At 41.3% G+C, this 15265-nt stretch overlaps 1 protein-coding gene across 2 annotated transcripts in view; it reads right to left on the bottom strand.

The window, feature by feature from the left end:
- Positions 1-1906: 1906 nt before the first annotated feature.
- HERC2 (HECT and RLD domain containing E3 ubiquitin protein ligase 2) overlaps positions 1907-15265 on the bottom strand; it is a 600800-nt gene continuing 587441 nt past the window's right edge. For both annotated transcript variants that reach the window (XM_085851823.1, XM_085851824.1), the window contains exons 91-93: positions 9510-9615; positions 5042-5254; positions 1907-3556 (exon numbers count right to left, since the gene is read on the bottom strand). In XM_085851823.1, the coding sequence (XP_085707949.1) occupies positions 3287-3556; positions 5042-5254; positions 9510-9615 (589 nt within the window). In that variant the 3' untranslated portion in view covers positions 1907-3286. The remainder of the gene's footprint in view (positions 3557-5041; positions 5255-9509; positions 9616-15265) is intronic.

Raw genomic sequence — 15265 nt, 5'->3', positions numbered from 1 at the left:
TGCAGCCTTCAACATAAAAAAAAAATGCAGGTACGAGTCATACCGACATGGTGATCCACAATCACAATACTGGCCTGTGCCGATTACCAATACTGATCTCGCTTTAAAACAAAATCTTTTTTTAATACAAGTTGAAGTTGGAAATAAAATGACCATTTCATCATGGGGAAAAAAAGCAAGTGTGGGAATACTTTGAAAAATTATCATGTGCCAATGATGTGTCCATCATATATGAATAAATACGTAATGGAGCATCATGTATTTTTGAAACCTGCATAATTTTTTTTTAAACACTTATATACACTAGTATGAGCCCACAGGTATATCGATATCGAAAAGAAATCGATACCGACAGAGCCAAGTAGAATATGGTTGGTTAACAACTGCTATGGAAACTGCACATCGTAAAGATTAGAAATCTTCAAATTTCAAGTTATTGTTTCTGTGAACTGGAACAGGGTGCAAGATTTTCTTCATGATGTACTTCCATTCATAAAACAAACAGTGTCTTCAGGAAAGAACCACTTGAAGGTGTTCGGTCCAGCAAGACGCATAACTATAACTTGTGCTCCATCATCTGAGATGTTAACTTCTAAACAAACTTGTGCAATCATGGCTTGGGGAACATTTATGTGAAGTTTCCACTCGATATGTCCGGCCGTTCTGGAGATTTTTATATGTTTTCGGGCAAATCCAATATGGCTGCCAAACCGTGTGACCTATGACGTCATATGTGTGAACTTTTTATTCCTCATGGATAGGCGGTCATATGTGTAAAGTTTCGCCTCGATCTGTTCAGCCGATTTGTTAGATTTTTGAAGGTTTAAAAAACAAACACAATATGGCTGCCGAATCACGTGTCCAATGACGCCATCAATTTTTTTTTGGTGGATCATTTTATCCTGAGATGACCCACAAAAATTTTCATACTGATCAGATGTAGCGTTGTACATATGCAATTTTGACATCATTACTAAGGCACCGATGACATCACAGAAAACTCACACTGATCACCATGAGGAGTACTTGCCATGTGCCAAGTTTCAATATTTTCCTTGGTGCGGTTTCAGAGATACAGCGGTCCAAAGTTTTTCCATTTTTCCAACATGACTGCCACACCACGTGAACTATGATGTCATAATTATCATTAAAACATTCTACATGAGTTGTCGCACCAATGGTGAAAATTTCGTCTCTATCCGACAAACGGTTGCGGAGAAAAACAAGTTTTGTGCGGACAAACAGACAAACGCACCGAAATGCAATACCCTCTCCTTTGGCGAGGGTAAAAACCTGCCCGAAATTCAAGGATACCAAAATATTTTACAAGATTCTTGTTGATTTCATCAAGTCCTATTCAAAAAAACTTTGAGTTATTTTTTGGAGCCCCTCTTCCCCCCCCCCCCCCCCACTCCCCAAACCTAGGTGAGTTATTTTGGCCTAAGCCTGGTAAAAAAAGCAAAAATTGTAATCTCAGAGGGATTAATGACCAGTAGAGGGACTTGAAACCAAAAGTGTCTCAGAAATTTCGAAAGACTGGTCCCCAATGTTCTTACAGCAATACCAATATTTTAGGATCTGCATCCCCGACACTACGGGTAAAAGGTTAGGCTGAAGGTGAACCAAAACTCATCATTTACCCCCTGTTCTGGCAACTTGCCAAAAGTGAATTCAGGGCTACTCATGTTTAGTTTTTTTTTTCTGGAAAGCTCTATTAATTACAAATCAAACAAAGGTGCTTCACATGTTGGAGCATCTAACTTGAGCCCAAGGTCATTTTTCTGGTCAAGGCCACAATTTAACTTTCGGTTGATCCATGTCAGGTCACAGGTTAAAGGGGATATTTCTATAATATAGAGAATGACGAGCATTTTTGAACTCAGCGAACATGAAAAACACGACTGTCTTATGACGCATGAGGTTTATTGTACACCTACAGTGTCCAATTGCACATCTCGAACAACCAAATTACAATGACAAACTAATGTGCGTCCACAAGTTGTACTCGTGCGAACACAGAAGAAGAAAAAACGTCCCTCTTAAAATATACTGCACAAAATATAAACACAGAACAAAACTAAGACCAACAAGGGCATCATAAAATAGCTCAATGCCATGCTCAGAATTTGTAGCATTTAGAATCATTTTTGTTTCACCAAACAAAACGTAACACTGGAAAAATATAGCACAGTGGTGAAAATGACCGTGAAAGGAAATTAAGTTAACTCGGCTTGTTCATGTTCATACAAACGAGTCATTTGGAGTGTAATGTAGGGTTAAGGTGTGTTACAAAACACTGCAAAAGCAAACTGCATCGACAAATTAAACTTTAAATCTATCCAGAAAACAAGTGATGCAAATAATAGGTCATGCAAATACAGGGGTACACACACACACACACACACACACACACACGGCCATGTGAGCAGGTATTGAAGCTCGAACGTTGGAACAAGATGACTTGTCAGGCAAAAAGGTTAAACAAAAACGAAAACAAAATCAGACCAAAATTAACAGATGGTTAGATTGAAAAGGTGCTGCTATCTCAAGTTGGAGTAAACAGGTGCTGCCATCTTCATGCACACAAAGGTTGATCAACATTTTGTCGATGCTGCTTGTTTTGTCATTTCCCTTTGGAATTAATTTTAACCTGTTGGAAAATTTTTGGGACAAATATTGCCAGTTATTTCGGATTTTTAAAGAAGCATGATCTTAATTTGGCATTTTCTTCCTGATTTTGTTTACTCATTCACATTCACATCGGATTGCGAGTCAGTTCCGAGTTCGGCTCGCAGGTGTGCACCATTCTCAAAGGTTGTGGTTGAGCCACTGATGCAGCGTTCATTGTAGGTTTACGCAGAAATTTGTAATTCGTTCAGAGCCATGGTGATAAATTGCTTCCTATTTGTTGGTAAACATGGTGGCATGTTTAATATCCACCAACTAAGAGAACAAAACGAGCTTACAATCCATCTGAGGGATGGCACACTTTGCAAGGAAATCACCTTGTGCTTGAACACATTTCATGGTTGGGTTGAGAACCAAACTCGGACTAAAAACCTCATCCTCACAATACAAAGAAAACCCTTTACCACAACCCTCCTTTTCTAAAGAAATGGTAAATGTCTAAATTTTGACAACTTGATTTCTAACTCAATCCCACCAACACTTCAGTAACAAACTTCTCAATCATTTCTCCATGTTGCTGAGAAGGAAAAAAAACAAATATCATTCGCAACCAAATATCACCAACTCGATACTATCCCACAGCTTTCATCAGTGAAAATCATAGCGTAAGATAGCCTTGCGTCGACGCAGAACCAACTGACTCCGCATCATCGTTGTCCGTCTCATCACTACTATCACCAGCAGGCGTCTCACCAGACAGTGCAATGCGTGCATAGTCGTCTGTGTCAATAGACTTGCAGAAATGGATTGCATACTTTAGCTTGTCCTGCAGCACCAGCTTGCTTGAGTAGCGTGGAAGTTTGAGCAGGAAAAAGCAAGTGTAGGACTCGGGCAGAAAATGATCTGGTGGGTTGTATTTATCAAGGACCTGAGTGTGCAAAAAGTTGATGGGAAAGTATTACAGAGGAAGAAGAAAATGTGCATAGGTAATGTGTATTGGAAGGTTTGTACGTCAAAATGAAAGAACTCAGACAAGAAATTAAATTACAGAAGGGGAAACATTTTTACATCAGCACACAGGCAAAAATTAAGACATCAAATATGGCAATTCAAAGGAAACAGCATATATATTCAAAAGTTAAAGCACAAGTGCAGCTGTCCAGAAAGGTAAGGCCCAGGACTGAAGTTTCCACTACCGAGGTGGCCTTCACCTGAACTGTGCACGCATCGTGCTTTAGATTTTATAATATATTCATATATATGAAAAATATTTTCAGCTGCAAAGCAATGAATCCCCACATCACGGCAGGAAAGCCAAAAGGTACGCACGCTCGTGCGGTCGGTGACAAGAACATCAGCTTGTTCTTGTCACCGACCCAATTGATCCACTAAGTTATATCATAACCCATTCACAAAGCTTGGTGTTGGCTTAACGGTTTGGGCGGCTGGCTTAAGATCTTAGGGTCTTGAGTTAAAGCCTCTATCAAACCATTGAATTAATACCAGGCAGGTTGACTGAGCCTGCCATACTTCCTAGGTTTGCGAAATGAGTACCAGTGTGCTGGTAACAGGGGGCACTGCATTAGCGGCACAGCCGTGCCCCCATAAAATTATGCGAATAAATAAAAAAAAAAACGTCCAAAACGTTTTGAAATATCGTGCGACATTATTTTTGGCCCTATATCTCAATTGTAAAGAATCAATTAAAAACATTTTCGGATCCAGATCTTCACAAAAGTTGAATCAATTCATCCTTGACACACACCCAAACTGTCCACCAAGTTTCGTACAAATATGTTCAATTTTTTTTTGAGATATTCTGCTCACAGCCAAACAGAGACAGACAGACAAACAGGGGTGAAAATATAACCTCCGTCCACCTTCAATAGCGGAGGTAACAAGACTCAATCAAGTCCCTCACCCGTAATTGGAGGGAATAACCAATCAGCTCTCACCTTATCAATTATCCCAGGTGGCTAAGATTTTCAAATAAATAATTTAATACCATGTCTTATTTGGTGGAGAATTGCTGAAAAAATAATTCTGGAATTGATATTTCAAATGTGTAAGCTTATAAAGCATGAAAGAAATTCTACTTTAAAGACAACATGGATGTATTTTTAGCAATGGGATCATGATAAAAATAAAAAGGCCAAGGAATATGCTTTGGCATTTCAAGCAAATCTTATTCCATCCAAGCATGAAACTGTGAAATCATAATTTTAAAAGGCTGCAAACAATGCAACAAAAATGACCGAGTGTGAAAGAGGTCAGAAAAAGCAATAACGGGATGAGGCCATAAAAGATGCCAATATAAGTTAAAGCAAAAGGGCCCAACTATTATTGTTCATATCATGCAATACATGTGGGTGGTAGTACTGTGGCCTGAAGAGAGAACTTTCACAAACGTTACCTGGATGACGAAGTCCCTGCCACGGAAATCTGCAATAGTGCGTGGCAAGCGCGTACGCCCCCACACAAAGCGCAGGAAGAGTGAGCGCTCCGTGTTCGAGAATGACTCCATCACATCCCAAAACCACTGGATAAGTGGTGAACCCGGTTCCACGGCTTTGTATGTTGCCACAGATTTCAGGAGATGAAGAGGAATGTCGGGGCTGCCACAAACCTAGTGGGAATTTATAATCTATGAGACATGCACAATTAACTTTCGATTGACAAAACTGATCTCGAAAAATGAATTTGAAGTACCTCGGAGCTCTAGTGCTTTGTAACTCATTTAAAAAAGGAGAAAAAGACATAACATGCAAAAACCATGTAAACTTGCCACATTCCTGTGACTGAGTTGTTCCAAGTCTGATTAAAAATAATAATAATAATTACAATAAAAATAATCTCATCAGGAGCACTGACAGCATTGTTCAGGGGTTTCCTTAGAAGCCGGTTACCGGCGACCCGCAGCCGTCTACTAAGAGAAAAAATGTCAAAGGTCGCCGCCTACTTCAGCGCTGAGTGTTCGATTTTTTTATTTTTATTTTTGTCACCACGGAATCTCTACACCCCCTGTTTTGAAATGCGAGACGAAAACACATTAGTATTTCAATAAAAGCGGGCTTACCTTTACTGTGAGTACTCTCGCTAGGTCGAGCACAACACAGACCTAAAAATAACACAAGCAGCTAAAACACGCCTCCTGCAATGGAGAGTTCTCTGCTTTAGCCTCGTTTTGGATTGTTGGCCTGATACCCTGATACCATACAGCAATGACCTCAAGAAAATAAACTTTGTAGGCCTCGCAGTTTCGGTGCCAAAACGATGGCATCGAAACGAAAATCCCTCTTTGACTTTGGATTTTCGAAGAAGTCCAAAGACATGGGAGGTAAGCTTCTGGCCATCAGTAATTGGTCTAAACTTGCACTCTCAAGAGTGCGACGCTGTTGTTGTTTCACGAAACACGTGTTTCACCTCTTCCATTTTGAGCTTTTGTCAAGTGATGCGGCTCCAAAATACACGGTCATCCGTTGTGCCTTTTTAATTTATAAAGTAATTAGCCTATAAGCTTAAAGCAGCTTTTGTACATGTTATTATTCGTGGTTATTTGCACTGAAAATCGCGTTTATTCACTGAAGTGAAGGCCAAGTATGAGCAGCTGTGAACTGGCCAACTGAATACTGGTACCGCAGGTACATGCATGTACCATAGACTTGAACTAACTATACAGTATAGCTGAATTTCAGTCAACCAGTCAGTCAGTATGTTAATACAACTACATCCAGAATAGGCCTCACCACCTGTTTTTGTGGAGTTTTCAACCCCAACAGCATGATAATATGAGAACTATTTCATGTCAGAAATCATGCGAGAATGCATCTCCAGCCATCTACGATCCTCCGGCTTCCAGGGCCCTAGGCGGGCACTGGACCCCGGCCATACAGCTGCGCTCGCTTCGCACGCGGTGATGGTAACCTGCTACTTTTTAATGGGAGCTTCCTACTCCAAAAAATAAGGAAACCACTGATTGTTGTACATTTACAATCAAGCCAAGGAATGACACTGCATGTATGCATGCACTTACATTTGCACAAATACTTGCCATGATATATTCATCCCATAAATGGATGGTTTGGGCAAACACATATACATTTTTTCTTTAATTTATATGAGAACCCTTTTTGGCCTAAATCGGCAAAATATTTTTTCGAGTTATATTCGAGTTATACATCTTATTATGCATCATTAATAAGACTTATTTATTCGAGTTATGCATCAATAAGACCTTGAAGCATGTTGATAACCAATGTGCACACCAAGTGGTTGCCCAAGATAAGTCATGGCTGATGGTGAGGCTGAGAAGTTCAAGACATTGAATGTCTACCAGCAGCCTACCATGGAAATGGATAGGTGGGTTCAAATGATGATCCTTCAGGAGTGACAGAGTGAGACTGAGATTTCTCAGGATTGAAGACCATGTTCCATTTATTAGACGAGCATGTAATACATTCCAAGTCAGCATAGAGAGACTACGCTGCTGTCTCTGCTGAGCAGTAGGATGGTGGTACTGTAAGACACACAATGTCAAGGAGGAGGAGGAGATTGGGACCATACTCTGTGCAGAGCGTTAGTGCTGCTGAAGCAGTCTCCTTGGCTATTGGGCACAATCTTGGACAGATCGCCACTCCGACACAGTATACCAGCATGCTGGCACTCATTTTGCCGACCTCGGAAGGATGACAGGCTGAGTTAACCCCACCTGGTATTAATTCAACAGCTGAACGGGATTTGAACTCAGGACCCTAGGATCCAAAGCCTGCCACCATAACCATTAAGCCAACACCAGGCATACACAATGTGGAGTCATCTGCAAAAAAGAAGAGAGGGTTTTCCAGAGTATTGGAGAAGTTGTTTCTGTAAATAAGGAACAATTATTGGCCTAACACTGCCTTGGGGGTTGGGGTGGGGGAGGAGGGGGGTATTCTCGCATCCAGAAAATACAGATCAGCTGTTGTGATGCCAAACAGGCTGATGGCATGTTAAAGTGCATCTTCACCTGAGGTGTACAAGACCATTCGCTTGGCCAGCTATGGGAAAAGAATGTCTTTTTGCAATGTGACACAAAGGAACACGGAAAGAGTGGTTGGCAGAGGGATTGATTATTTTTACTGCATTTGCGTTTAGCATTCGTGGTATCTTGTAGTTACAGTGGCAAAAGCCTGCAACAACTATGACAAGAAAGGCAAGGTGGACATAAGAGACAATGTTGATGGGTAAGAGTGTAAAATGTGGTATAAAATGCCAAATGTTTTGCTGGGAGAGAAGTGAGGATTCCGTTGATTGCAACGTGTTGTGTAATCTGTGGAACGCAAAAATCGCTGTGTAAGCCAGAAATCCAGTAATGAAGATGGCCTTCTTTGCCACAGGCAGAGAGCTTGGCAAGCAAAGCAGAATGCCAGACTGTGTCAAAGGCCAGAGATATCTCCAGGAAGGCATTCCTGACCTCTTGTTTGAGATTGAGGGCCTTCCAACCATTTCTGAGAGAAGAACAGAAGCATGTCTAGAGTTGAGTGACTGGGCCAGAATCCAAAATGATGGTCAGACATCAGGCTGTTTGAAAACAGGAAAGACTCGACATCAGCAGCAATGATGGGTTCCTAACTTTGCTTGTATTTGAAAATAAGCTCACTGGTTTGTAGATGAGAGGAGCTGTTTTAGCACCCTTATTGTGATTGGGATTGCGGATTTATGGGGTATTAACAATGTAAGACATTTTTGTCCATGACATTGAGTTTTCTGACCAATTAATATATAGTTAAGTCCCAGTACAAGAAATTGTTATAATGAATGTCACTTTTGGTGGATAATAGTTTTTAATTATTGCAATATGAAATAAATTTCAAAAATCTTTAAAAAACAAAAAAATCTGTTTTGACTTATGTGACCCTAAGTCACCACCCCTTGGGGGCATGAACTGGGCGGGGGTCAAATCCAAAAAATTGTTACATATTTTATGCATCCCACAATGTTGATTGCATATCAAAGTTTCATTAAAAAACATGTTTAAAAATTGATAGTCAATGCATTTTTTGGTATGTGACCTTTTGACCCTTCCCCAGGGCTCCAGGGGGCAAGGCCAAAATGATACTGCTGGCACACTTTCTTGCCATGTGGTGATCGTAATTAGCTAGTTTGGTGAATTCCTGCACAACCATTTTGGAGGAGATAGCGTGACAGATAGACAAAGAGACAGAGCTGATTACAATATCCTTCCCTGATTTAAATTTTTTTTTTAAATCATGATAATAAAAAAACAAAATAGTTCTTTGGAAATGCAAGACATGTAAACGTAAATGTCGACACAATTTAAACTTTTGTCTGAGCATGTATTGTTCTTGTTGCTGTTGTATCTGAGCCATGATTCAGACCACAATTGGAAAAGTGGTCAATAGTGGGAAGAGAGTGCCATAGTTCCAACACAGAGTTGTCATTTGTATAGCCACAACTGCTGGCTCGGGGAAGAATTTGGCCAGTGCCGGCACATAATGATATGACCTCCTCTTTGCATAACATACTGTGAACATACTCTGCAAAAAAACAAACATACATACAAAACATACTCTGCCAGTATTGTTTGGTTGACATTGAAGATGTCAACCAAACAATACTGCCAGACGGGTACACTGCTTAATGCCACATAAAACGAACGGTGCATTCACTAAAGACACGCTCTCCCTGTGAAGCACTAAGGTGACATTTTATAGCTGGGAGGGAAATCAAATCCAAACGAGACAACTCAAACAAAGTTCAAAATATGATTATAACCGAGTCAATCTCCCATTGAAATTTGTTTTACTTGAATGTCCAGAATCGCAAATGGATTTTTTAGAGATCAACCAGATATGAGTAATACAATGAGATTGAGATTGTACCATTGTCTCAAGCTCGTAACCAGTGAAGAGTGAAAGGAGAGGTACAGGAATGACACGTGCCATGCCCTCACGGACAGCAGCCACCTGTTCATCAAATTCATGCAATCTGGACGGGGGATACAGAAACAAAGGTGTGCATGAGATTGATTGAAAGAGATCACCTCATTTACATAAACCTGCATTTGAAAAATTGAAGATAATATCCAGTATGTGTTATTACCACATTAAATCCAAAATTATATAAAAAGAGAACAAAAATACACCACCTTACCTTTGGATTAAGAAACTGGAAAATAGAATTTGACACAATGCATCAACGGATGTGCCTCTACCCATGTTAGATGTCAACGCACTGTTATGTTTGATCTCAATTAAAGGACACATTAATAATTAAAGGTCACATGAGAGAGTGTGAGAGAGAAACGAGAGAAAAGTAGAAGAAAAACAATCAGACGCTTTTCATTCGAGTTATGATTTGCAAAAATATTTTCAGGGCACATCACCTTTGACCTGTTGAACCCAAAATTGATTTGATTCATCGCAGTCCATACTTGTGCCAAGTTTGGTTTAAATCCCTTCTGTGGTTCACAAGTTATTATGGCAACAAAGATGGTCAATTAAAGGTCACATGACAATAGACCGTTGACTTTTTGAAGCCAAAATTAAATCAGTTCATCTTTGCATCATAGCACATACTTCTACCAAATTTGGTGAAAATCACTTCAGTTATATTGCAGTAATGAAAATCTGCTATGCACGCACAGAGCGACGGACGCACAGCCGGATGGACAACGCAAAAACATAATGCCTTCGGCGTCTTCAACTGGGTAGGCATAAAACACAGGAAACATGGAAGCAGGAAGTAACTGCAACTTACCTCGAAGAAGATTGACATGTGCCAAAATGGAGTGTTGAAAACTTTCATCGTGAACGAGCATTGACTTTCCTTTATCAGACACAAGCAGGGATACCCGGCGTTTCCCGATCAATTTTTTTGTGGGGGCCAAAAACACTTTCCTACACCTACAAAAGATTGGGGATGGAGATTATTAAATATTACCTTTCACCCAATACTACAAAGGCTTAGGCACTATGCCTGGTGTTGGCTTAATGGTTTAGGTGGTGGGCTTTGGATTCAAGGATCCTGAGTTCAAATCCTACTCAGCTGTTGAATTAATACCAGGTGGGGTTAACTCGGCCTGTCATCCTTCCAAGGCAGGCAAAATGAGTGCCAGCATGCTGGTACACTGTCAATGTGTCAGAGTGGCGACCCGTCCAGGATTGTGCCCAATAGCCAAGGAGACCGTTTAAGCAGCCCAAACGCTCTGCACAGAGTATGGTCCCAATATCCTCCTCCTCCTCTTAGGCACTGAAGAGTGCAAAAAAAAAAAAAATCCAACCTTGTTTTTTTTCAAAAAAAATTTTTGTTGCCGCGTCGCGTTGCGAATGCTGGTTCTAAGAGAGCTCCGCGTTGTTGTTGTTGTTCTTCTTCTTCTGGTGAAAACAAAACCTTTATGACGCGGCTCTTTGACACATTTGTCCTTGTTTTCCTTAAACACACCCCGGCACTCACACATGAAACTCTTAAAGTTTGATAAAGATCTGTAGGCCATCTTTGAGAAAAATGATCTCTCACACACACACACACACACACACACACACACACACACACACACACACACACACACACACACACACACACACACACACACACACACACACACACACACACACACACACACACACATACACACACACACACACACACACACACACACACACACACACACACACACACACACACACACACACACACACACACACACACACACACCTCTATTATAGTGTAGACTATAGATTGTGCTTTTTCAGCATTGAGATAGGGCCAAAAACTATATTATAGCACGATATTTCAAAAAAGTTATGGACATATTAGGTAAAAACTTTGCGGAAAGGTTGGGTGTGTGACAAGCACTAATTGATTTTGCATTTTTGTTCAGAATGAGCGGGCGAGGTGAGGCTATGCGCTCCACTGAGTGCCATTCTAGTTTTTAAAGTGATTCTTCATAATTGCAAGATAGTGACAAAATTATATATAGCACTAGACAACCCGTGTACCCGTTGGGTTCCCATTGTGACAGCGGTTGATAAGAAAATCATTTCAAATAAAAAATTAAAAATAGCTCCAGCAAACTATACCACTGAGGTTGTTTACATTGATCAAATAATCCCGAAGAGTACTTGACTGAATCGGGAATTGATTTTTTATAATTTTTTTCGTTGCCCGATTTGAATGAAACTTGATATTGCGCGTCAACGTTAAAAAAACAAATGAAGAAAAGAAAGTCGAAGAAATTATGCAACTGGATCAGGTAATGCATGGCAGAGGGATGCACTCTACCGAGTGCTCTTCTAGTTTAGATATGTAATTGGAAATGGTAAATCATTTCAAGTGGTGATCTTTTGGCATCTCATGCTGTTCCCAATGATCTATTCTATTCTCAATGATGTTTCCCATCTGCCATCCGTCTGAATGTACTTGTTTCCGTAACCTCCAAATTCACTTTTCCATCTGTCTGTGGCATGCCTCTTTGGTGCCGATCCTTGTCTGCCTCTGTGTTTTATGCCTTCATCCCTTCTGGCTGTTTTATTTTAGTCTATCTTTACCTGTCGTCTACCTTTTCCTCTCTTCTTTATCATTGGTCCATTGACTATGACCTCTTATCCAAAACAAATCCATGTTGAGAGGGGAACTTCGGCACAAAGGAACTTTCTTCAACCAAATAACTAACAGAAAAAACAATCTTCTTCTGGTGGGAAATGGTGAAATTAAATCATTGCAGATGCTTTGCTTCGTACATCGAGTAAGAGAACAATGAGTTTGGTATTGTAACAATGAGTGTAGATTTGAGCATAGTGTGGGCTGGCTAGTGTTTTGCTTTGGACTTTCAAACTATGTTCATTATTGGAAGGAGGTATGTGAAAGCAGATGTGAATCATCACCCAAAGAACAGCATTCTATAAACACAGCACATCAAAAATCTCAAGATCAAAAGGCTAATTAAAGAATTTTCAAAAGGCTAAAGATCATTAGGTGGACCTAATCGAGAAAGATGATAGATGTATAGAAATGTGTTGTGAGAGGTCTTGCACCTTCCACACATACCAATTCCACAGCAAAATGTCAGGAAAACATAAAAATATGGTCGGAGATATGTGAGGACATAAAAATGAAATTCCTGGTATGCCTGTTGTTTTCCTGGAATGCATTATTTATTTCTACAAGCCACATTTGCATCTGTATTTTATTTGAATATAAGTATGTTAATAGGTAGGGAAATGGGGAGGAGGGGTGATAGTGTTTATTTAATGTGATGATGCACTGCAGGAGAGAATTACAATATTACGAGGAAGGCGCCTGCATTATACTTTAAAAAATTTGAGCAACAATAAACAAATAAATAAATAACAAGAAAAAGAGCAATCAGAGATTGCAAACCCTTGCCAGGACTTCTTTTGAGAGGTGTATTTTTATAGATTTTAGGGTAAATCCAATATGGCTGCCAAAGCATGTGACCGATATCATATGTGTGAACCTTTTGTTCCTCATGAACAGGTGGTCATACACGTAAGGTTTCGCCTCAATTTGTTCAGCCACTTTCAGAGAAGAAGATTTTTGAAGGTTAAAAAAAAAAATATTGTTACGGATCCGGGGTGGGGGGGTTCTTGGACGAACGCGTCAATCACTCTCCGTAACCGGTTTGGGTTTTCGCACCCTACTCTCGACAGCCAAATGTTACAGATTCGGCGCCACCCTAACCACCGCCGTCTCCGGGGTTATAACGCCGGCTGGTTCGGCACAGGCCTCGGGTCACGCGTCTCAAATTTGCGATACCAACGTACCCCTGTACCTTGCCAGCTGGGGGAATACACCCCGGTTACAGACTGGTTTCATCAGAGACTGAGTGGAGTCTACCAGTCTGTAACCATTTTGGTTTTTATATACAAATCGAGTGGATCGTTCCTCGACGCAGCACGAATTGATTCAAAGCGGCAACTTCATACGAATCAGCCAGATTTATTGGGGAGCATCAAGGAACACAACACAAGCAAAACATTCACGACAATGTTATTATCAATCTATAACCTGTTCTTAACTTGGGAACTAGGATTACGGGTTTTGAAGGGAACTCTAACGAGATAAACCTTAAACGACATGCAAACAAGACATGCACAGCATGCAGACAAGACACAGAGTATTTGGTGATGTTTCATTGGCGAGAGGAAAGTGTCAAAAGCACGAATGTGGCTCGTGACAAGCCGATGTCCGTGGATTCGAGCGCCCAAGCTCAAACATTCCGCGTGGCAAAATGGCGCTCGTCCATGTGTCGCAGCCCTCCTCAGCACGTTCTGACCTCACGGTGATTTCAACCTCACCTGCTTTCAACCCAAGCTGCTCTTTTGTCAGCTCATACAATTATTCTTCCTCGTCCAAGTGATCAGCTATGGATCGTGACGGATGGTTCTGTCAAAAAACACAGCATTGGATCAACTCTGTACATCACGCGCAATGGAAGACCTCACCTTGTGGGTTTTTTTAGCGCAAAGTTACGTGGACGCCAACCTACCTGGTTGCCATGTGAAGTGGAGGCCCTTTCCATTGCTGTATCAGTAAAACACTTCAGTCCCTTCATTATCCTATCTAAACATCATGCATCCATCCTCAATGATAGCAAGCCGTGCGTACAAGCGTATGAGAAGCTCTGTCATGGCGAGTTTTCAGCGAGCCCTCGTCTATCCACATTCCTGTCAGCCGTTATCAAGTGACCGTATGACCCTCGCAGGATCCGCCAATGCCCCATCTGATTTTGCCAGCCGCAATGCACCAGACTGTACCGACACCTCCTGTCAAATTTGTGCATTCATAAGACGCGAGGAGGCCGTAGTCCTGCAGGTGTCAGCCCAAGACATTATTTCCGGCTGAACCAAACTGCCCTTCACCAAGAGAACTGCCTGGATAGCAATTCAGGCAGAGTGCGCAGACTTAAGGCGGGACACCCGCCCATCGAAGAAAACAACCAACATCAAGGATGTCAAACGTTACCTCCAGGTTGCGTCACTTTCCAAAGATGGCCTAGTTGTAGTCCGTCGGGACAAGCCCTTGTCCTCGGCATGTGAGTGCATTATTGTCCCACGTCAGGTAGTCAATGGCTTACTAACAGGATTATACATTCAACTGGATCACCCGAGTCGTCATCAACTCAGTTCTGTGATTCACCGCTATTTTTATGCTCTTGACTTGGACAGAGCAATCGATCAGGTAACCTCGAGGTGTCACCAGTGTGCTGCATTGCGCAACATTCCTCATACCATTACCAAGCAGTCCACTAGAGAACCCCCTGGTGCTGTTGGTTTATCCTTCGCAGCAGATATCATCAAACGCAATCACCAGCTAGTTCTTATATTGCGAGAATGTTCCACTTCCTACATGACATCGTGCATTGTGGAAAATGAACAACACATCACTCTCCGCGACAACTTGATCTGCTTATACATAGAGCTCCGGCCATTGGATGGACTACTTGCTGTCATCGGCACCGATCCGGCTCCCGGCTTCACACGTCTGGTCCACGATGAGCTTCTTAAACATCGCCGGATGTGCATCGAGATTGGTCGCATTAAAAATCCCAACAAGAATGCCATCGCCGAGAAGGCAGTTCGTGAATGTGAAGACAAACTTCTACGACAGGAGCCGA

The sequence above is a fragment of the Eptatretus burgeri genome, chromosome 13 (genome assembly GCF_056783735.1).
Source record: "Eptatretus burgeri isolate ZD-2024b chromosome 13, Ebu_testis_v1, whole genome shotgun sequence".
In the NCBI taxonomy this organism is placed as follows: domain Eukaryota; kingdom Metazoa; phylum Chordata; class Myxini; order Myxiniformes; family Myxinidae; genus Eptatretus; species Eptatretus burgeri.
Note: the sequence above shows the minus strand (reverse complement) of the source record. Positions and strands in the feature narration are given on the sequence as shown.